The 23,153-nt window shown below is 35.7% G+C and overlaps 1 protein-coding gene across 1 annotated transcript in view; it reads right to left on the reverse strand.

Annotated features, from left to right (window-relative positions):
• Window positions 1-23,153, reverse strand: part of HERC2 (E3 ubiquitin-protein ligase HERC2) — a 645,607-nt gene that overhangs the window by 586,972 nt on the left and 35,482 nt on the right. The window contains exons 6-8 of the mRNA XM_089238586.1: window positions 18,655-18,847; window positions 7,691-7,738; window positions 397-651 (exon numbers count right to left, since the gene is read on the reverse strand). Coding sequence (XP_089094712.1) covers window positions 397-651; window positions 7,691-7,738; window positions 18,655-18,847 — 496 coding nt within the window. The remainder of the gene's footprint in view (window positions 1-396; window positions 652-7,690; window positions 7,739-18,654; window positions 18,848-23,153) is intronic.

The raw sequence follows: 23,153 nt of genomic DNA on the forward strand, positions 1-23,153 counted from the left end.
GTTGGTGTACAGTAAAGAAAGTATGTTACAATCTCCAAACCACTTCTTTTTTAGCTCAATAAATGTTTTTTTTTTTTGGTATGCTCTAGCCAAAGAGTGTATGCTTTAAGCAGGATGTCAGAAGTATATGGAATAAAAATCAGGGAATACAAAACATGATGTTATATTTTGGATTTGTTATAAGTAAACTCAACTGTACCATTAATAATTAAGATTTTCTATAAAAAAATAATAATTTCAGCATCAGACAAAATAATTATATATAAAAATGTTTGCGTTTGTTTCATGTTTTACTTAAATTTATTAATCTAATATTTAAAACATTTTTTACAACTTTAAAGCAATTTATTTTTTTTTCTGTATATTATTATTTTTTTAAATCAAAAACATTCATACCCTAATACTACAGAATGAAGGAATTTTGATGCATATTCCACAGTTTCCATCCATACAGGCGATACTTTGCTTTCATCATACAGTGAAGCTTCAGGTAATCCTCGAAGTGCTTCTGCAGATTCTCTTAAAAGTTCAGTACAAAGATCTGTGTCTTCACCAGATCGCCAAGCTCGCTTCAATGAAGAAAAAGCAAAGTTCATAGCAACTCGAGCCCCTATTCGTGCTAAGGCAATAATTGGTGTTTCTTCTACACTTCTATATACAAAAGAAATAAAAATGTAATACCAAAACAAGTTATACAATTACTGAAAAATTTTATAACTTAGAAAACTTTGTTCTAAAAAACTGCACTTTCGCTGTGTGTGAAGTCTCAGTTACAAAGAAGACTAGAGATTGGGAATCAGAAATACTGACACGTGTAAAAAACCTTTTGTTTTCACTTGAAAAGTTGCTAGTACTGAACCCTTCATAAGAAAAAAATTACTATACAAACAATGAATATTAATTGCAATTTTGAAACTTGAAAGAAGTTTGAAGCTTCAATTTTGAAGAAATCATTCAAAAATGATATTTTAAAAACAAGACCATTGTACTAAAGACAATTTAATATGATTAGAACAATTTTTTGAGGAAGAGGTAGAAAAACTTGTCAGGTTGTATTGTTAGTTGGATACTGCAAAAAAATTTTAATTTCTCAGAACATTTGAAACAATTTTTTGAACGTTTCACTTTGCATTCAAGAGTAATAATTTATGATGCCACAAATATTTTTTAACGTCCCTGAACAATGATTTGAACACAATGGTTCTCAGTGCAACTCTGAAAAATATTTTAAAAATAGTACTTGTCAGGGATGCCAGAAGTCAAAAATGATTGGTGTTGCTCAAAGTTTGTGAGACATTTCTCTGTATGGGTCATAACAATATCATATATTTCTCTGTATGGGTCATAACAATAGCATATATTTCTCATTGACCATATGTCATTTTTTCAAGTAGAATGTGCTGTTTTTATTCCCAATCTGCATTTGATTTCAGTGATGAAGAGTAATTCAACCTACTTTTGTGGAAAATGTTCAATTTTTGGCTCAGTAAAATATGGTAAACCTATGGGTGTCTGCCCCCCAAGATGATAAAAAATTTAAAGTTTTTTTTTTCTAATAAACTAAAATATCGACAGAAGTAGTATATAACCTTTATATGCAGTTTTTTTTTCTATTTTGGTTAATTTTGAATCCTTTTTGAAGGTTAGTGATTCAAAATTTATGTGGGATAGATACCCTCGGACCCTCCCACAAAGTTCAGTTATGCTCATGCCCCTGAGCCTGCGTACAGTATATGTAGACCTATTAATGTTATACATAAGCTCAAATACATGAGTGTATACATGCATATGAACAGGGCCTGACAAATCCAAAAAACAATTATGTGCCAACAAATATCATAGTCGCCAAGAATTTTTTCACCTTGACAAAATCCATCCAAAAATGTGTATCCTTTGATTTGCAAAGGACTCCTTCCATCCTTTCATGCTAGCAGACAAGTCGACATAATTTCCGATAATTCTGTACTGTCCTCAGACTTCAACTTAGTTATCAGTTATCATATATAAAGAGATTAGTTGCCAAAGCCAATTTCTTGGTCGCCATGGTGATATAGTGCCTCGGATTAGTTAACCCTTGTATATGAGTGATTTTTCCATTAGATTATTTTGAAAAAAAAATTTTAAATAGAAAGAAGGTTCAAATTTTTTGAACCAAATCTTATAATTACAATTACGCAAGACAACACAATCAGAAATAAAAAAGCATGTCTTTTTTTCTCAAAGAAAAAACTTGGAAATAAAATTTAAGTTGACTGAATTTATTGCTGATAGACGCACAAAAATACATAATGATAAAATAATTAGAAATAATAAAAAAGAGTAAGATAATATGTAGTAATAAATAACTGAATTAATAGAATTTGAGAAATAACATGAGAGGTAACTGAATTACATTCACCAAAGGGTGTGGTAACCTAGATTAGATCTGATACTATTATTTTCAAAAATAATTATGTAAATATGGAAGGCTGTAAGCCAGGGGTCTTTAACGCATGGCCTGATTTGGCCTTCAAAGCTTTTTGTCATGGCCCACCGATGATTTTCATAAAATAGTTGACATTGGAAAACATTGAAAAATTATTAATTTTAGAATTGATGAAAGAAATAATTTCAGAATTGGCTAAAATTCAGAATTACTGAAAGTAACTAATTATAGATTTTTTAAAACACAAAATTTCAAAATTAGTGAGAGATAAAATTTATAAATCAATAATTTTGTAATTTCTGACAAATTATTTCACAATCACCTTAATAGATATTGAAAGAGAAATGATTTTAAAATATTTTGAGAAGTAAAATAATTTTTGAATTACCAAAATAAGAAATTAAAGAATCATTTAAAGTGACTTCAGATTAAAACTAATCTTGTAACTAATTAATTTAATCGTCAATTAATAAAACTTTTTCAGAATTAGTGAAAAAAATTATTTCAGAACTAATCAAAATTGATAATTAATAAAAGAAATAATTTCAGAACAAATAAAAGTCTTCAATTACTTTTTGCCGGGTTCAACTCGGGGCCCCTTCTATTAAGATGTCACTAAATCACAAGATTTAGAGGCCCTCGAGCTTCATGAGAAGTTCAAATTGACCTGCCGTGTCTGAAAAGTTTGAGACCTCTGCTGCAAGCTGTTACTTCTAGCTAAGTACAGAACCCAAACAACAGCACTTGGGCTCAACATGGAGCTCAAGGGCCCATGTTTTGAGACAGCCTTGAATAGAACCAGGACAACTAGGGAACAACAACAAGAGTGTAGTGAAGCTTACTAAACTCAAGAACCCAGGGGCTCAGAGATCGACCTAATTTATAAAATTTTTGTTCACTATAGATTTACTGAGTGAAATAAGTAGCGAGTGTCTTGCTTTTTTTTTCTTGATAAGTGGAGAGGGCCTGATGATAAGAAAAGGGAACACAAGGAGAAAATATTGTCCAGAAAGGAGGGGGCTTGGCGAAAAAAGAAACACTGATACCCCTGCACGATGTGATTCCTAAATTTTTTTAGTTCATGATGTTGTTTGTGTATCAACATTTTTACATAGGGTCTGAAACTGACCTCTAGTGCAAGACGGACAAATCCCAGGTGACCATGGTGACAAAAAAATCGGTATGGGCACTTAAAATTTTATAAAAAATTAAATAAAAGGCCACAACAGCCAAAATGCCCAACAAGGTGGCTGAGAAAAATTATGCATCATTGCTAAACTTAAGTGTATGACAATTTTTTTTATTTTATTATAATGTGTCTTCCAACACAGGAAGGGGTCATAAAAAAATCTCAGAAAAATAAAAATATATATAGGCTGCAGTATATATTTAATATTTAGGACTGTTTTCTTCACGAAAAAAACATGTTTAGCTCCTAAGAAATTTGACTGGATTTTTTTTTTTTGACTTATCCACAGCCCTACTCTAGTTAAATATCATTACAAATGATTAGTGGGTCTGGTTTCTTGGGCGCTGGACCAGAAAGGGCGCAGAATTCAACCTTTAATAATTTCTTCTATATGAAAGGGACACCAAAATTCCTGATTGTCCCGGTTGATGAAGTGTCTACTAGCAGCCCTGCATGCAACTCCGGATCATGGTTCCAATGCACATATTATATGAGACATCACCACACTGTAGAGGCTGTGAACGATCTCTGTACGAAAAGAGTAGCCCTTGTCTTGAGACTACTGGGCCAAAACAGTTTTCCAGAACAATAAGAAAATCTTTAGAAACGTGCAAAACTCTTGCTGAAAATCTTTCTTTGACTTCTGTTTGTTAAATCTGGAAGGCATTTTCCCGAGGATAGTGCCAAAGAAATATCGAAGAAGTACTTTTGGTTTGAACTGAGGTCTTTTCTGTCAATTTCTGGCAGAGCAACAGGAATAGACAAAACTTGTTGAAAAAATGCTGATGTAATGATTATATCTATTATTCTATCACTTTAGTCCCCCTCCAAAGAAAACTTCTGGCTATGGTCCTATGGTCCCTTCAATAATATACCTTCTTCTAATTACCAAATTTTGATTTGTTTCTCGGTTTTATTAACGTTATCCTGTAACTTACGTTATTCTGAGGGGAAATTTTTTTTCTTGGCACTCTTTTACATCACATGAAGTTTTAAAATTTTTGTATCTTGGTAAATGTTTACCAGATAATCCGCCCCCGGAGGTTCTATTATACTTGTTTAAATTTTGTCACAAACGATTCATATATAGTACAATGTAAGAACTGTTTCAATAAAAGAAGTGATTTTGTTGGCTAGTACTATTACAGTACTATTGTGATAGCAAATAAACTTAAATGGACAGACTTCATAGCTCCATGACGTCATGGCTCCCCAAGGTAGGGGCGTACGCAGGACTGACTTTTAAAGGCGGCATAAGGAATTTTTTTGAGAAATTTTGATTTACCAACCCTCAGAAAACATTTAAATTAACTATAATTGGTTAAAATAGCATATAAAAAGTATTTTCTTTTGATATTTTAATTTTTTTACGACAATATTTTCAATTTTTCTAAATTTTCTATCGGCTTAGTGGGGAAAAGCGAAGTTAGCCAACTCCAATTCTTGCATATGCCTTTGCCCAGGGCAATGTGATGTACCATCTGAGTATCACTGGTATTGCACATTCGGACAATTTGATTATACATAGTTAAAAATAAAATATTATCACCCTGCAGACGATTTTTATGGAATACCATGGTTAAATCTATTGTTCTGTCACTTCAAACCCCCTATGAAAGAATTTCTGGCTATGGCTCTTAGAAGCTCCTCCAAATTGAAGACATTTGTTCAGAAAATTTGTTCACTCCTTCAAGAATTAAAATGCAATGCTTCAGGACAGTAATAAACCTGTAAAATTTTATGATTAAGGTAAAATAAGCAAGCAAAAATATTTAAAATAGGCACTAAAAAAATCATTTAGAAATAAAGGAAAAAATTAAAATAAGCTAAAATTAAGGATTAAGAAACTGACAAGAAAAAATGATCACTTATGCCATCAGGACTGTAGCCAGAAATTTCTTTCGGGAGAGGACGATTAAAGCGACAGCATAATAGAATTATCAACCCGTACATATCGGTCATTTTCTCATATTGCAGGGAAAAGTGGATCCCAAGTCCCCACAAGGTTTCTTTCCCGGGATCCAGATTTCCAGGGATCATGCACCTAGAATTCAACTGGAATTTCCCTGGAATTTGAACTCATTTCCCAGGATCCCGGAAGTAGAATAAGGTTGAAGCACATCTCATTTTTGTTCTGAATGAGACATGTCTAAGCAATTTCTATCACTATAGAAGCATGCAATTTAGATACTGTAATCAATAAATTTTGAATATAATTAATAGTATTAATAGTTAAATTAATGAAATACAGGCCGTATATTCAACCCTTTTTAAGCGGAATTAACAAGATATTTTGTCAATCTCTCGCCTCTAATTTTAGCATTTACAAGACTAGACATTTTGCAAAGTTGATCACTCAATGGAAAACTTTTCAATTTACCTTATTATTTGTTAGGTTCATTTATTTTTCATAATTCCCAAAAACGTTTAATTTTTTTTAACTGCAAAAAAAATAATGTCTGCTCAAGAGGGGGTTAACCGCCCCTCCCCACTCGAATTGACCTCTGGAGGGGGCAGAAAAGGGGTGCCAGGAATTTGTACTAGAAAAATTCTGAGTTGCAAACTTTCAAAAAACATTTAAATTGAATAATAAATAATAATTTAGAATTGTCCTGGGTCCCCAGGTTGAAGCCTCTCAACCCAACTCTGGTGGAGACCATGATTTCATTATTCCAATGAAGAAAATTTGTGATTACTTCATAATTAAGTAATTTCATAATTTATCTATGAGACAAAAAGTGTTACATACGAAGGACAATAAAAGATCCATTTTATATGCAGCTGAATTACAATCAAATACGAGTTGAAAAAAATTTGCAGCACCATAGCTTTTTATCTAACTTCTTGGTAAGTATTGATATGGTCCTCACATCCTGAAGCAAGGGCCTCCTAAACTGGAACTTTTGGTGGGCCTCCAAACCAGACTATTTCAGGGGGCCCCCTCTCTATACTGAATTTATAGCATGGAAACAATAAAAAATGTTAATTATCTTGGGCATCAGGACTGGGGGATCACTGTTAGCCCTACCCTTGTGGAGGACATGATTATTGGTGTTGCTTTAGTTACCATAGAAACGAGTTTTTTCCTCATGTGAAAACTCTATACTGTATGTCATTTAAGAAAAACAACCAGGGACCTTTAACGACAGACATTCAATTATTGTATGCTTATCAACGGCTTTCTTTTCGATGAGTAAAAAAAGACAGATTCAATTATTTTTAATTGCACGTGTTCAGAAAAAAAAAAAACAGTGTCATGGTGCCCGTCAGGGTGATCATATCCCCTACTAAAGGCTGGATTTTCTTTGCCAGTCACTTGTCACATGGATGTTTCTGTCCAATTGTGATTGAAGATAATTTTTCAACGAAGTTCCTTTTTATCCTTTGGAATTCTTTTTTGGAAAGTTTTGTTTACTTTTTTCATGTTTTTACGTTTTAGGAATCTTATGGTATTATTTGTGTTGATTTGAAACACTTTTGCACGACATTACATTAGAAAAACCGTCTCATCCATAATTTTTTCACACCAGTGTACAACTTCTACATGGACATGAAGTTTATGTCTGATCTCAATTTTTCTCTATACATTTAAATGCATAATGATGTATTTTTTTATGTGTGAAGTATAAATTTAAAATATTAAATTTATACTTCACACAATTTCAATTACATGATGTTTTCATTATGGCTTGAATCCCAAATTATCATAGTGCCATTTCTATTAATCAAATTATAATTTTTTTTTTACTCCTCATAAATATGTAGCAGAAATCATCTTTCATTAGTTTTCATAACAAAAACCACAAATTTTAAGGTGATTATCAACAGATGTGATGATCTCCTAGCTGGCTGTGTTGAATTCGTTGTCCATAATTTCATGAAAAAAAAATAACAGGTGCAAAAAAAATGAGGATTTACTTGCAAAGAAAAGGTAATCAAATTGAAGGATTTGCCTTTACTTTCCAAGAATATGGTTTTATGTCAACCCTCTTTTGCTTGTAAGCATTTCCTTCTTTTTATTAATAGGGCTCAATGGATATAATGTTAATATAAAGACACAATATATGTAGAGTTACCCTTTACTGTGACCACTGCATATTTGACCTCTATTTTTCATGCATGACCTAGAAAATAAAAACGATCTATGTATATAAAATATTACAAACAAATTTGTTTATAATATACATCATTTTGTAATGATGAAAGAAATTCATTCAACATAAGGAGTTACTGACAACATAATGTCTGCAAGCATGCCTTGACAGGGTGTCTACCAAATACCAAAAGTAAAATTCTGGGACTTTTGTGGTGACTTTTCTGTGACCTTTTCTCATTCGACAAAATGAACCATGCTGGGCTGTTTCCTAATATCAGCGGTTTCAATCTGTGAGTAGCGACCACTTGGAGAGGGTTTAGGTTAATAAAATAGGGGGGGGGGGGGTTTAATGAAAGGGGAAATGTGAGTGGAATTCAAAAAATTGATAAGAAATCAATTATTTTAATCCTTTGAAACTTTCCGCAGAGCATGATGATGTCAATGCATATACACACATACAGACATGCCTACATTGGCATGAAGTTTCTCATTGCTGAATGTTGAGCTTCACCATGATGGGGGGGGGGGTGCAACCCTGGACCACCCTTTTTGTCATATCGAAGATCCTTTGGTACCTGTGATGAAACTTGCAAAAACAAGCTCCATGGCATGCCCGCGCAAGTTGAAAACACGTCCTGAGAATGCAAAACTACTGAATACACTATTGATATTAAGCCGTAAGTCAAACAGCCGAGTTGCATTGCAAAGTGCTGTGACACATAGCAATTTGCAGGCTCAAAACAGAGCAAAAGAACTGAACAACGTTGAACGGAATGAGATGTAAGTGATCGCGAGCAGTTTGTCCGATCGGTGCCGACTGTCAAAACCTGCAGTTTGCTGTTGGAATCAACGCGCATCACCAGACAAGGATGTGCATCAGAAGAAAACGCAGTCTAAATAGAATGTGCACGAATGAGCCCATTTTTTTTACTGATTGCATTACCCAGAGATGCCATTGACGTGCTATAGCGCATTAAATACCCGGAATTTTGGAGAACTACGCATAAAAATTTGGTTCATGAGTCCAACAGGATGCGTTTTTCCTAGTTCCAAGAAGGGAAAAATAGAGAGAAAACTCCCCAACTTTTCCCCCTCCTTTTTCTTTTCACAGTCCATCACGATTACACAACCTTGAAAAAGTGGTTTTACTACTTCATATACTGTACTGTATTGATATACACATGGGTTGTTGAAGATATTTAGTTTCTTCCCTTAATGAGGAGCCGTGTACAAAATTTTCAAATTTCGGAGTTCCTATTCCCATGCCGATTTTCTCCTCTGGTTACATACCGGAAATTACTTTTGCAGCTATCTGCCGGCATTCAAAGACAGCGTCTATACGCGTAAATTTGCCTAGTTCCTACAAGATTGCCAATGCACATTTTTTGAAAATCGTAAAGGATTTGGAACGCCTGTTCCAAAAAAAAAAAAAAGAGATCGTTCAAAAAAAATTAACATTTAAGAACTCTACCTTGAATATCCACAGTTTTGTCATCTAGCTGCTATGTGGTAGTCACCACAACACAAATATGTATACATTAAATTTCAAATCCACGCATTACCAATTTGGAGGATAGATGCATGGCCACAACTTTGGTGGGGGCAGATGGGTCTAGTGCCCCCCCCCACCTTCGGGCTCTGGACTAGAGGGGGGTGCTGAATTCACCCTTTATAACTGCTTCTCATGGACGGAGATATGGGGGCGTGGGGGGCATTGCCCCCCAGTGTCAAAGGTGAAGTTGACTGATCTAATGGTGCATATATGAATTTACATCATCATCATTGTGCCCCCCCCCCAGACTTCCAAGTCTATCTCCGCCTATGCTGCTTCTACATTACACAGGGTGGCAAAATTTGTGCCTGCCGCCCCATTTGAGAAAGCATCTACACTGCTCAAAACAATTAGGGGAGCACATGGTTTTAACAAAATTATGCAAAGATGTATACCGATAAGTAACATAAAATGAATCATCCATAATTTAAAACTTAGCTGGAAATGGAAGAAGAAAACTTCATATGCAAATCAAAGTTCATGACGTCAAAAACCAGAAAAAGGAGATAAGGGCAGAAATCGGGATGTTGCAGAAACGTCTGTTTTACTGCCGTAACTGTGAAATTCGATTGCGCAGTATTTTTTTTTGAGACAAGGTGACTTGAGGATGTCTCAACAACGTGATTTACCAGAATCCATGGCATGGCGTGTTATAGGCAGACTGGAATCCGGGCAAACACAACGTAGTGTCACGGACGCTGTTGGAGTCGCCAGAAGTGTTGTTGCAAGGCTGTGGAATCGATTCCAAGAAACAGGAAATGTTAGACGTCGACCAGGGCAAGGTCGGCCACGCGCCACTACAGCAACTGATGACCGATATATACGGTTAACAGCCTGTCGAAACAGAACAGAGAATGCTACGCAGCTGCAAAGACGGTTGCTCTTGGCAACAGGACGAAGGGTGTCCAGCCAAACAGTACGTAATCGGCTTCATGAGGGAGGGCTCTATGCACGTAGGCCAATGGTCTGCATTTCATTGACCCCACGCCACTGTGCGGCCCGAAGAAGATGGGCTGCTGAACATCGAGATTGGGAGCAACATGATTGGAGCTAAGTGCTGTTTACAGACGAGTCCCGATTCAGTCTGGAGTGTGACACCCTACGTGTTCTGGTATGGAGGGACAGGGGCACTCGAAATAACCCCGCATTCGTTCGTGAAAGGTCACAATACAGACGAGCTGGTTGGATGGTATGGGGTGGAATCAGCATAGGCGGACGTACAGACCTGCATATCATTCGGAATGGCACTTTGACGGCCCGAAGGTATGCAGACGAGATACTGCGACCTCATGTCATCCCTTACGCTGGAGCCATTGGAGATTCCTTTGTTTTCCAGGATGATAATGCCCGACCGCATAGAGCTCGTCTGGTGGAGAACATGCTTGAAGCTGAAACAATACAGCGTATGGAATGGCCAGCATGCTCTCCTGACCCGAATCCAATCGGCATGCTTGGACGACGCATTGCTGCGCGACCAAGGCCGCCTGTTACTGTCCGAGACTTGCAGATTGCACTTCTTGAGGAGTGGAACAGTATTCCCCAAAGTCTGATCGATAACCTCATCGCATCCATGGGAAACAGGTGTGCAGCAGTCTTAGCTGTTCGAGGAGACCACACGCCCTATTAAAACTCATGCATCATGTCTAAACAGTACTTTTTTTTATCGTTTACATGTAACCAAATTGTTGCCCTAAATCATCTTTTCATGTTTTTTCCATATTTTCAAAGAATTAAAGCTTAATTCCAAATTTTTTTACGTCTTTTTTCTGTATTGCGCATTGATACGCGTGTACTATCCATTGTATGCCAATACGTGGCTGTCTCGCACGGTTTTCTTCACTTTTTTGCTTGCTCCCCTAATTGTTTTGAGCAGTGTAGTTCCAGCCCTACATAGATGGCACGACCTAGTAAACACAAAACACACTGAATGCTGGGTGCACACCCACAAACACACTTGAGTTTCACCAACACAAATCTGACATAGCTCCCATATGCAGGTGTGAAAATATGTGGCAGTTAAATGGCGACAGATTAGAGTGGTGGTCCATCAGGGAGGGAAAATAAAATCATTCTACCAGGAAATCACTTTGCAAGGATTGGTATGAAATCATTGCTCGTATGAATAGAGAGAATTGTAAAGTTTGTATAATTTTGTGAGTTTGTACTGAGAGCGAGAGAAAATCTCATTTGCTTTTTAAATTTAATCAGAAGATATTATTAAAAGAGCTAAGATTTTTAAAAAAAATGAAAAGCAATCAGAAGGGAATTTATATATATATATTGGTTTATTACTAAATAAATAAATGCATGCCTCTAACTTTTAATTACAGTGGATCCTGCTTATAACGTTTCGTCATAAAAAAATGTTGTAAGCAAGAAACTTTAAACAGAAAATCGTAATGAGAATTATTGAGAGTTGGGATGACAAAAATCCCCCCACCAACAGAATCTAACCCATAAGATCCTATGTTATACCCGTAGCTTCTACCGCCTCATGGAGCATTCTATCGCCCCCGGGGGGCATTAACATTTTGTTGGGAATCACTGGCATAAAGGAACAAACATAGTCCAGCCAATTTTCAAATTCTGACAGTCGATGCCCCATTCACCCACGCATGGAAGCACAGTAGGGGGCTGACAGGGTTCCAGCCCAGAAACCAGAGATAATTTTCAAATTTTTTTTTTCACAATACGGAGGCCCGTTAAATATCTGGCCTGGGCCTGTCGAAGATCTCGGGCTTAGGGGCCCTACTGCAGGATGTGATTCTCAACCTTTGTAATCCTGCGGCACATATGGTTGATTTCTTTTTCTTGACTGGAAAGCCTGGCCATACACACGATTAATGGGAAACCACACACTACCCAGTTTGGCCGATGTCAGGGCCCGGCGGTTGAGAAACATTGCACTAGACCTAGGGTAAGGTCTTTTCCAAAAGAAATACTTTTTAGATCATTTTTGCGAAGAGTTCCATCCCTAATGGATAATTGTTAGGACCTCATGGACAGAAAATGCCTAATCACTAATTTTCTCTCTTTTGCGTTCTCATTACGATGCCAGTATCGAATGTGTTAGGTTGCTGTTAAGGTGGCAGAAAGTTTGTCATTAGGCCCTAGGTTTGAACCGGTGCCTTCGTGATGTTAATTTTTCCCCCCATACTCTAGTAAGAGGGAGAAAAAATCATGATGGCCACGACTAGACCAACCCAGGGCCCTTCCCAAGGACGGATTTCACATATTCCTTTTCCTATTCACATTTTTCAAAGTCTGATATTAGACTCTTGTTATTCACTCTATCGTCATGCTTTGTTGTTGGTCTAAAATCGCAAGCTTGTCACCATATTCCAATGGTTCTCTTTTGTCAGTTGCTTCCCTTGCATAATTCCTGGTTCATCAGCCTCTCCCTAAAAAGTTCGGCAGATATTTTCCCATATAAAAGAACCACTTCAAAGCATAAATAGGAGCACAAATCAATATTTTCAGCTAACCATGATGCTCCTAGGAACCGCGACACGCACTTTCAGATACACAGTGATTCTTTAAATTCGGCCTAAACGTTGCATCGCAACATAATTAATGGTGAATGAGTTCGATGTTTGTCTTCTCTTGAACTCTCTCGTTCTATCACATGCTTATACTGTACAATTTCGTTGTTTGCTATAGCGAGTCAGTAGAGATTGACATGATTATTTTAAAAAAAATTTTCCTTAGCGGGGAAAACGTTAGTGCCTTTTGACCTGGCCTCCACAAGGATGCATGTGATAGGACTGCAGCCCTAAGGCCCGGAACAATCACCATCATTGTTTGTTTTTTCATGCTATAATGCTATAAGTTCACTACAGAGGGCCCCCACTCCGTGAAAACACTGCCTTGTGGACACGCCAAAAATCCAACAGCCCTGCTCCAGGATATAGGGGAAAGAGCATGTCCCTTCTACGGAAAACCAATGTTGTTCTCAAGAGGACTCCCAACTTCCCTGCCAGTCAACTGCCCCCCCCCCCCAGGAATTACCACACAATCTTGAGAACACTGCTTTAGGGTAATATTATAGATGTTGAAAGGTCCAGACGTTAGAAAAGAAATAATATAGAGAAAGCAAGTCTATTCATTTCTTTCATGCAGCGCCTACCAACATGACTGCCGTTGCAGTGGTTGGCTACTATCTCGAATTTGGCACTGCGTGTTATTTTCCTTCTTCTACTATTTTCAGTTCGATGGTTTTTAAAGTTTTCTCAGAGGAGCTCTACGGTAAACCTCCACGAAATTGATAATTTTTTAAATCACAATTTGAATTCAACGAGTTTGAAGTTGAGGCCTATGAGAAATTCAGTGAATGTTAAATAAACTATAAGCTTTATTTCCCCCTTTCTATCTTGGAAATGAGAAATTCATCTTAGAAATTCAAATTTTTTGTTTTTTATTACATACTGGTTTTTGTTCATTAGGCGATCAACTTTGAAGAAATAAATGCTTGCAAAAAAAAAAAAAAATATTTCTTGAAATTCTTTTAAAATTGTTATAAACTTCTGCAAAAGTTATATAACCTCTATCATAAGAGGAGATGGCCTTGAAGGTCTCGGGGGAGGGGCACGATTACATATATATACATATACATTAGATCAGTTAGCTCCACCTTTGATGCTAGGGGACCCCCCTCATACCTCCACCCATGCTCTTTTTAGACATTTCACTAATTTCCTCCATTTATCTCGAAAAGTTTTTCATTTACATAATTTATGCCATCGCACCTCAACTTATGTATCTTTGAACAAGGTTCACAAAATCAGTCTGTGATAGATTTGCAGCAAAATATTCAAATCTGAATGTCTGCAATTAGTATTAAGTTATGAAGTGATCTAAAAATTCTCCCCAAGGATATACAAAAATGCCAACAGTCATTCAATGTAACAGTAAAGTACATTTTATTAGCTGATATTCACACAAACTTATTACACAAATGATGGGTCTGAGATGAGAATTAGTAATAATGATTTTTGGAAACCTCATGTTTCATGTGGCGAAAGAAATTTACGAAAAAAACAATTTTTTCTGTTTCTTAAAAAAATTATTTCTGTTCATGGGAAAAAAAATTTCAGATTAAGGTTAAATAAATTAGGATAAATTTCAAAAAATTTAATTTCTAAAAAATCATAAAAAATTATATTTTTTTGTAAACAAATGTTTAAAAATATTGTGGCACTCATTAGACCTTTTAATTTCACAAAAATGTTAATTTCATACAAAAATTTGGCTATTTCAGTCATCAAAACACGAATTTGGCAAAAAAATGTGATTGCCATAGAAACATGTAAGCATACTCAGACAGCATTCGAATAAAAGGATCAAATTGCAACTAATTTCAGATATAACTTCAAAAATGAGTAGTTATTCGATTAATTATTAATAGCCTCATAAGACAAATATTGTTGAAAAATATGCAAGATCTTAAGACTTATTACGCTAGAAAACATGTGCTTTGATGAATTTTCTTCACACACGCGAGCTTTAATACCTTATGTTTATTCAAAAACATTCTAATATTTAATAATAATACACACGTGAAAAGTGAAGAGTCCTCCTTTGACTTGTTTTTTGGAACAGCAGTAAACACAACACAGTGTTACCATTTTTCATGAAGATTTCAAACTAATTCACACACCTTGTCCTGCTCACCATAGAAAAGGGCCGTAGAATGAAATCTACCAGCTCAGGGAAGTACGGCAGTCATGCGACACAATGTTTGCAGAGAAATAATAGGGTTTCCCCTCTCTCTACCCTTATTTCTCCTCTAAGGTCCAGACAAGCAAAGAAAGAAAAGTTATTTTTTGTTCATCCAGGCTGAATAGCTTTTTTGCCCCGCAAATATAATCTGCCCCCGATATAGGATGACTAGACATTTGACATTGCTCTTTTCTGTTGCTACTCACCCACACATCCCTCCAGGGCAAAAAAAAAAGTAGAAAAGAGACCTGAGAGAGAGAAGGAAAAATATTGAATGCTACAGCTTCTCCAAAGCCTAGATTTTATGGGGGGGGGGGGGGAGGGAGATCTCTGGAGAATCATAAAAAAATCTGTGACCATCTGCAACTTTTTGGGACTTCTGTGACCTTTTTCTCATTCCATGACTTTTCAGGGACTTCGTGACTTTTCCGTGATGGTAGACACCCTGCTTGATAAACAATTGAATCTAATTTTTAATGTACAAAGATTATGAGAGAGTCTCAACTAGCAACAAAAGTGACTCAAATCATTACAGAACAAACTTTGATCATTTAAAAAATAATGGCAAACAACTATGTAACAAACAATTTATTCTGTTAAAATTCAGAAAATTGAGTTCAACTTAGCACCATTACAAAGAAGTCTTTGGGCTACCTGCATTCACTTCAACAGAGGTGCTGCTGCACTCTAATTCACGAGAATGAAATTTCTGGTGATCAATCACAATTGTGAAATTCAGATTTGACTGCTTGCTTAGAAGTTCCAGGGATAAGAAAAGCTGTTACTCGATCTGATGGTTCAAGAACAGACATCTATTATAGTGTAATCAGGACTAAAGCTAGATTAAGATAATTTAACAATATTGAGAGTTATTGTGTGAAGCTAGAAAAATTTTATTTGAAAAAGCTGTTTTTTATTTTTTTTGGAAAAAATAAGTTTTATGGTACAATTTCAGATTTGAAATCACTTCCAGAAACTAACATAGAATTTCGATTTCCTCGAAACTATTCAGAAACTTCAAATTCTCCTGAATAAAATAGTTGACAATCTGCAAATATTTTTCTTAAATTATTGTGGGTTATGTCAAAAACACGTAAAATTACAGTTTGAACTTATCAAATGTGAATGACTTGAAATTGAATTGTTATTCAGATTCAGACTTTGTGGCGAGTAGAGATGATAGAGTATCTATCAGAGGTCTATTTTGGGATGCTTATCCTTCACTGCTAATCGCACTAGACCTGATATCTCATACAAGGTGAATATTTTATTCCCAATTCACTATTTACACTATTATACAGGGTGACTATTATCAAGACCACCCAAACTCTGCACAGCCAGATTCCTTGCTTGGAATACATACAAAATTCTCAAAAAACTGTACCTGTATGACCCATAGTTTTCAAGAAAAATGCAAAATAAAAGTATGACGTCATATCTGGTGCAAGAAAAAAAAAACTATTTGAAACATGAACATCAGTATTTGCATATGTTTACATAGGAAGATGTTCAAAATTTCCACCATATTGAGGCGTGCATGTGCGTGCCGTGGAATTGCTGACTGCACACATAGCACCTGGTGTCCACCAAAGTACGCACAGTATGAAGACAGTGTCTGTAGTAATTGGATCTTGATAGACCAATTCCTTCAGATGGCCCCATAGGAAGAAATCCAAATGTGTCAGATCTGGTGATCGTGACAGCCATAAAACTGGAACCCCACGTCCAATCCAGCAGCCTGGGTATTCCATATCTTTCCAATCATGTACAGGAGTGCTGAAATTCACAGGAGCTCCATCATGCTGGAACCATAGGCCATGTATTGCTACAAAGGGTATGTCATCTAGGAAATTGGTTAATACATCATGGAGAAATACCAAGTATGAATGTCCTGTGAGCTCTTCAGGCAGCAGATATGGTCCAATCATGCACTTGCCTAGTATGCTGGCCCACACATTTACAAACCAGCAGTCCTGATGTCTCTTTGGATGGATTGCATGAGGATCGGACTATGACCACATATGGCTGTTGTGACAACTGTTGAAGACCCTATCACGTGTGAAGCATGCTTCATCCATCCACAAGATATATGCAATAAAAGCATTATCAGCTTCATTGCAAAAGCCATTCACAAAAGTCAATGCGTCGCTGAAAGTCATCTGGATATAGACCTTGCATGGTTTTGTAGCGAAATTTGTATAGCCCCCTCTGAACGTAACAGCCTGTGCACAGTGCTACTCACATTCAGCTCCCTGGCTAGTGTGCATGTGCTCAACTCTGGAGTTTCTTCCCCCCACTGAAGTATTGCATCTTCCTATGCTGGCGTAAGCCTGCCACGTCTTCTTCCACCAACATCGCGGAGATTGTGTGGTGGGTCAACGTTTCCAATATTTCTTAGTCTGTCGTCCAACCTGCGGATGACTTTGGTATCGGGAGGACAGTGTGATGGATAGCAACGTGCATACTTCCTAGCAGTTTGTAAGGCCTTACCATTACATTGACCAAAGATAAAGTACATATCACAAAATTCATAAACGGAATACATTATCACAATGTGAAGATTACCGGTAGCTACTAGATGCACCCTTTTAAATATGATTCAAACAACGGCTTGGCGTCATTCAACGGCACGCACATGCATGTCTCGATATGCACAGTGGATATTTTGAAAATCTTCCTATGTAAACATATGCAAATACTGATGTTCATAGAAATGAATTACCCTTTGGATAAGACAATACTTGGGAAAGACCACAGTGTGTAGACAAAAAATTGCAAAAAGGAACTACGGCTATAAGTACGGCTAAAGGTTCCTTTTTGCAATTTTTGGGTCTACATACGTTGGTCTTTCCCTAGTACTGATGCTCATGTTTCCAATAACGTTTTTTTTTCTTGCACCGGATGTGACATTTTCCTCGCAAACTATGGGTCGTACATGAACAGTTCTTTGGGCATTTTTTATGTATTTCAAGCAAGGAATCTGGCTGTTCAGAGTTCAGGCAGTCTTGATGGGACACCCTGTAAATGTTAGAATGAATGTTAGTTTCGCCTTAGAAAAAAAAAACTTGCAAAAAATAATTGCATCCATGGAGATGAGTTATTTTCAATGAGATTTTCTGGGTTTTTTTGCGGACTAGTATATAAGTTAGTGTAAGAAATGCATCAAATAAAGTTCTGTTTGTGTTGTATGTGTGTTGTGTGTGAGCAATTTTGCTTTAAATTCATTACAGACAAAAGTTCCCTATTCAATTTGAAATTAAAATTGTTCACATTTGCGGGAGGAAGAAACAAAGCAAATTGTTTCATAACTCTTTCAGAACCTGTAGGCACAAACGTGAGGGTTGCACTTTCTTGCTGCAGATATATATATTTTAAATTCAGGAAATTCAGATCCAACTTCTAGGATTATGAGTGTTTTATCATTGAAGTCAGGACTGAACTCCCTGAAACTCCCAGGTTGAAAAAGAATATCTACAGATCCACAGAGCAAGAAAAAACAACACCCTAGTTTGTTCTCATTGGGTCTGAAAGAGTTGAACAAAAAAAGCAAGAGGGTCTTGAATTCCAAATATTTCAGAGCACTGCATTGTGCAGAATCTCAATCACCCAAGACTCAGATTTTCGAGACTTTACTGAATTTCTATTATTTTGGGCTGTTTAAATAAATGCCTTACCTTTTAATAGCAGATATTTCCACATTTAACTGGTTCTTTACATCCCCTTCATAAAGAGCATAAAAAAATCTTTCTATCACAGCCAAGCGCCGATTGAGACTAATGAAAAATGGTATACATTTAGTTGTTTCAGCCGATATTTCTCTGATTTCTTTATGAACAGCTGCCAAGCATTGTTGCAGTTCATGATTGCCTAAAAGAAATCAAATTTGCTTGCAAACCAAGAGGTACCACTATATATAACATAACATAATTTATTTGTCCCCAGTCAATTACGATAATATTATACAAATTAGAATTTACAATTAAATTACATATATTACAATATTTCAAAAAAAAATGCAGAGAAAGAAAAAAGTTTGAACGAACACGGTCGAACAGTTAATTCATAATGTGATGAAAAAAGCTGGGAGAGGGAAGAGAGCAGTAGCTAAAAGCTAGTAAAATGCTCTCAGCCCTATGACATCGCTGTTCTTGCGATACACGTAAATCTTCTTATTTCTTTAGACCTGGAAGAAAGATAAAAAGAACGAAGTATATCAGCCCAATAGATGTAAATATATTTATTAATTAAATTAGAGAGTGAATTATGGCAACCAAAAGCTGATATAAGAGAATTTCATGCTACGTTTTTTTTTTTTTTCACTTTAATTCAATGGCAAATTTTTAATAATATAGAAGGGAGAGGAAAAAGCTAGACAAAAATAAAAATTAAAACAAATAGAATATACACTTGATGTTAACTATCCACATATCGAATTATTGTTAACACTTAAATTTACCTGTCAAATTATTTATTTGATATAGAAAATTTGATATCAGGTTAAATTAAATTTTTTATTACATAATTCTTGTTTAAATTTAATTTATTGTCTTCCCATTCATTAATTTGTTAATGTGACATTGCTATTGCAGTACTTTGCTAACCACAGTTAATGAAACAGAAGGAAAGTTGCTTTTACCAACAAAGGAGTTTATCTGAGTTTCTGTGAAAAGTTCATAGTTGGCTGTATAATTAGTTCAGAAGAACAAATCAGTGAAAAGAATAATTTTTTAAGAAAGACCAAGCAAGTCACTTCACAAGGCTCGTTGATGTGGGGGAAGATAAAAATGCATGGATAAAGTAGGGGTACTGATAAGGACACGAATGGAAGACCCCATGCCGATTAGAAAATCCGGTAATTGAACAGGTTGGTTATGGAGAACAGGTATTGGAGGGGAAAAAACCAGAATGTATATATAAAGGGAGAAACATTTACAAAGATAGGATTTAAAGAAAATAGTTTTTGGAGAGAGGAGGGGGCTGAAGGAAAAGAAAACCTCTTATCAGTGATAACAAGTGCTTTTGTACATATGTACAGACGAGCACGCGCGCACTGTTCATTCCAAGGGATTTTCAACCAGAAGATGGTTAAATACCGTTATTTTGAACAATGCTAAGGATTTATTTTGAACACTCAATGGCAGAGAATTCCAAATGTGAATACCCCAGAAGAAAACCGTATTTTTCTTGAAATTAGTTCTCGCCGTAGGGGTCGGGATACAGTTTCTAGAAGAGAATCTTGTTGGATATCCGTGTGCAGGGATAGGAAAAGAGGGAATATGTGTTAGTTTATGTAGCGATTCATACATTATAAAAGCTAATCAATATTTTACCAAACTATCTAACAGAAGAATTCGCCATAGTTTAAAAAGGGGAGCCATGTGCTCATTAAATGAGGCAAAGCTCACTACTCTCAATATTTTCTTTTGAGCAATTATCAGGGGTTGTAGAGATGTTTGAGTGGCAGATGACCATACTTCCAGGCAATAAGTTAATTTAGAGAAAAAAAGTGAAAAATATAACATGTGCATTACATAAGAGGGTACGAAATACCTTGCTTTCAAAAATATGTATATATAGGAGTTTAATGATTTGCTGACTTCTAGAATATGGTTAGACCATGAAAGATGCTCATCAATTAAAACTCTGAGGTATTTAACCGAATCGACAAGCTTTAACTCATCCTGTTTGAATTTTATTGGCAATGGCACAGTGTCCAACGGCTTTTGCCAAGGTCTGAAAAGTATGCAAACTGATTTAGAAGTATTGAGTTGTAGCTTATTCACTGATAGCCAGGTGCTTAATAAGTTCATATCATAGTTGATTTCATCTATGATTTGAGGAATTTGTTTTCCTGAATTTAAAAGGGCCGTGTCATCTGCATACATAAACACTTTGCAATTTCTGAATATTTTATAGATATCATTGACATAGACCAGAAATAAAAGTGGTCCAAGGCAAGAACCCTGAGGTACCCCACATGTGACGTTGTTGTACACTCCGATATTTACAAATTGTTTCCTGTTTGAGAGATAACTCTCAAACAACTTTAATGCTACACCACGAATTCCACAGAGAGCGAGTTTTTTTAGTAAAATTTCGTGGTTTATGAAATCAAATGCTTTCTTAAAGTCTAAGAATATTCCGTACGTGAAATTAAGCATCATCTATAGCGCATTGCACTGTATCAATGAACCATATAAGTGCAGTTTTAGTTGACATATTTAACGAAATACAAATTGTTTTTCATATATGGAACAATTGTTTTCTAGAAAATTTGAAATTCTATTGTACATCGCTTTTTCAATGATTTTACTCAATGTTGGCAAAATTGATATGGGACGATAGCTTAGGGGATCAGCTCGATCACCCTTTTTAAATAATGGAATTACTTTTGCAATTTTTAGTTGATCTGGAAAAATTCCGCTTTCAAAGATCAATTTATTAGATATAACAGAAAAACTTTAAAAAATTCTATATTTTCTCTCACAATACGTATACTTATCTTATCGAAACCAACAGAAGATTTAGAGCTAAGTTTTGATATTATTCTGTTTAGTTCATCAGCAGTAACTGGATTCAGGAAGAAAGAATTTGAGACTGATGTGATATTATAATTTACAAAAATTTCATTATTAATAGCAGGTGGGGTATCAGTGTTATGATTACAGAATACATGATTCAGTGTTTCTGCAATCTCTAGAGTATTAGTTGATTCTGATACAGACCCTAAAATTTTTAGGCTTGGAATCACAGTAGATTGTTTGGTATTCTTATTTAAAACTTGATTAATTACTTTCCATGTTTCCGAAATATTTCCATTAGATTTTAAAAATTGATCTTCAAAATACTTTCTTTTGGCATTTTGTAAAGTAGATATCAGTATATATTTCGATAGGTTTTTCGTTCCCAAGGTGGATCAGATAATAGTAAATTTAGTTTGCTATGATCATAACGAGTGTGGATATCTTTACAGCTGTCAATATTATTTTTAAAATTATCAAGATAAATAAAGATCGGATGATGATCTGTTATATCAGAGTTTATAATGCCCACTGTAGATATTTGTTTCTTTGTTCTAATAAAAATATGGTCCAAAGCTGATGATGATTTTCTAGTGGCATTGGTTATAACATGTTCTAGTCCGTAAGACAATAAAATATTATTGTAATCTGAACAAACTCTGTTATTAGCTAACAAATTTATGTTGATATCACCACAAACTAATATTTCGGTAGACTTTGTGAACAGTGAGTTTAAGAAAGTATCAAGTGACTCTAAAAATCTGTTCACATTAGAGCTAGGAGGTAGATAAATTGATCAATTATTAAGCTGTCCTTTGAATTATTATAATTTACTTCAATCCATATTGATTCGCATTCATCGATGACTATTTCTGATTTGCATTTGTAATTCAACTTATTATGCACGTACATTCCAGAGCCACCATGTGAGCTATCTTTTCTAGGTGAAATTAATAGTTCAAAATCTTTAATACCCAAGTAATTACATTCTGCTTTATTAGTGACCCTGATTTCACTTAACGCGATAATTTTAAAAGGTGTTTTGCAGCACGTCAAAATTGCAGATAACGAGTCAAAGTTCTTTTTAAGGCTTCGTATATTTGCATGAAACAATGATAATTTGCAGCGTTTGTTGTTGTATAATGGATAAATTTCCCCAGTGCTAAAATTTCTACAATTAATTAACCGCGAGAAGAGTTTGTACTATTCATTTTTTTTAATGATGTTTTAAATTTAACTGAAAAAATTCTATGAGATCAGAAAAAAATTCGGAATAATACTTATCTTTCAAAAACCTTGTCTTTTGTAGACCTCCTTTATATCGTATTTGGAGCATAGCTGAAACACTCTGCTCTCCTCGTGTGTGTAGATAGCTCCATTCTTTGTCCATAGGAAGCGCCAATCGTGAGTCTTCTTTGCTGCCAGGGTGTAGATCTCTTGCATCCTTAGTGTCAGGTGTTCACCGAAATATATTCTTGTTGCTTCTCCTGGAAATCCAAGATCCTTGGTTGTAGACTCTTTTTCGCCTTGGTTAGTATCTGCTCCTTGTGCCGATGGTTGACAAAACGGACTATAATTGGTCGACTTTTGCCTTTGTCTTTTCTGCTTCCAAGACGGTGACTTGCTTCGATGTTGCTTTCGTCCACTGTTAC

This window comes from Pholcus phalangioides, unplaced genomic scaffold, assembly GCF_987345545.1.
Source record: "Pholcus phalangioides strain wild (caught in Gottingen) unplaced genomic scaffold, Ppha-v1.0 ptg000011l_1, whole genome shotgun sequence".
NCBI classification, from domain to species: Eukaryota; Metazoa; Arthropoda; class Arachnida; order Araneae; family Pholcidae; genus Pholcus; species Pholcus phalangioides.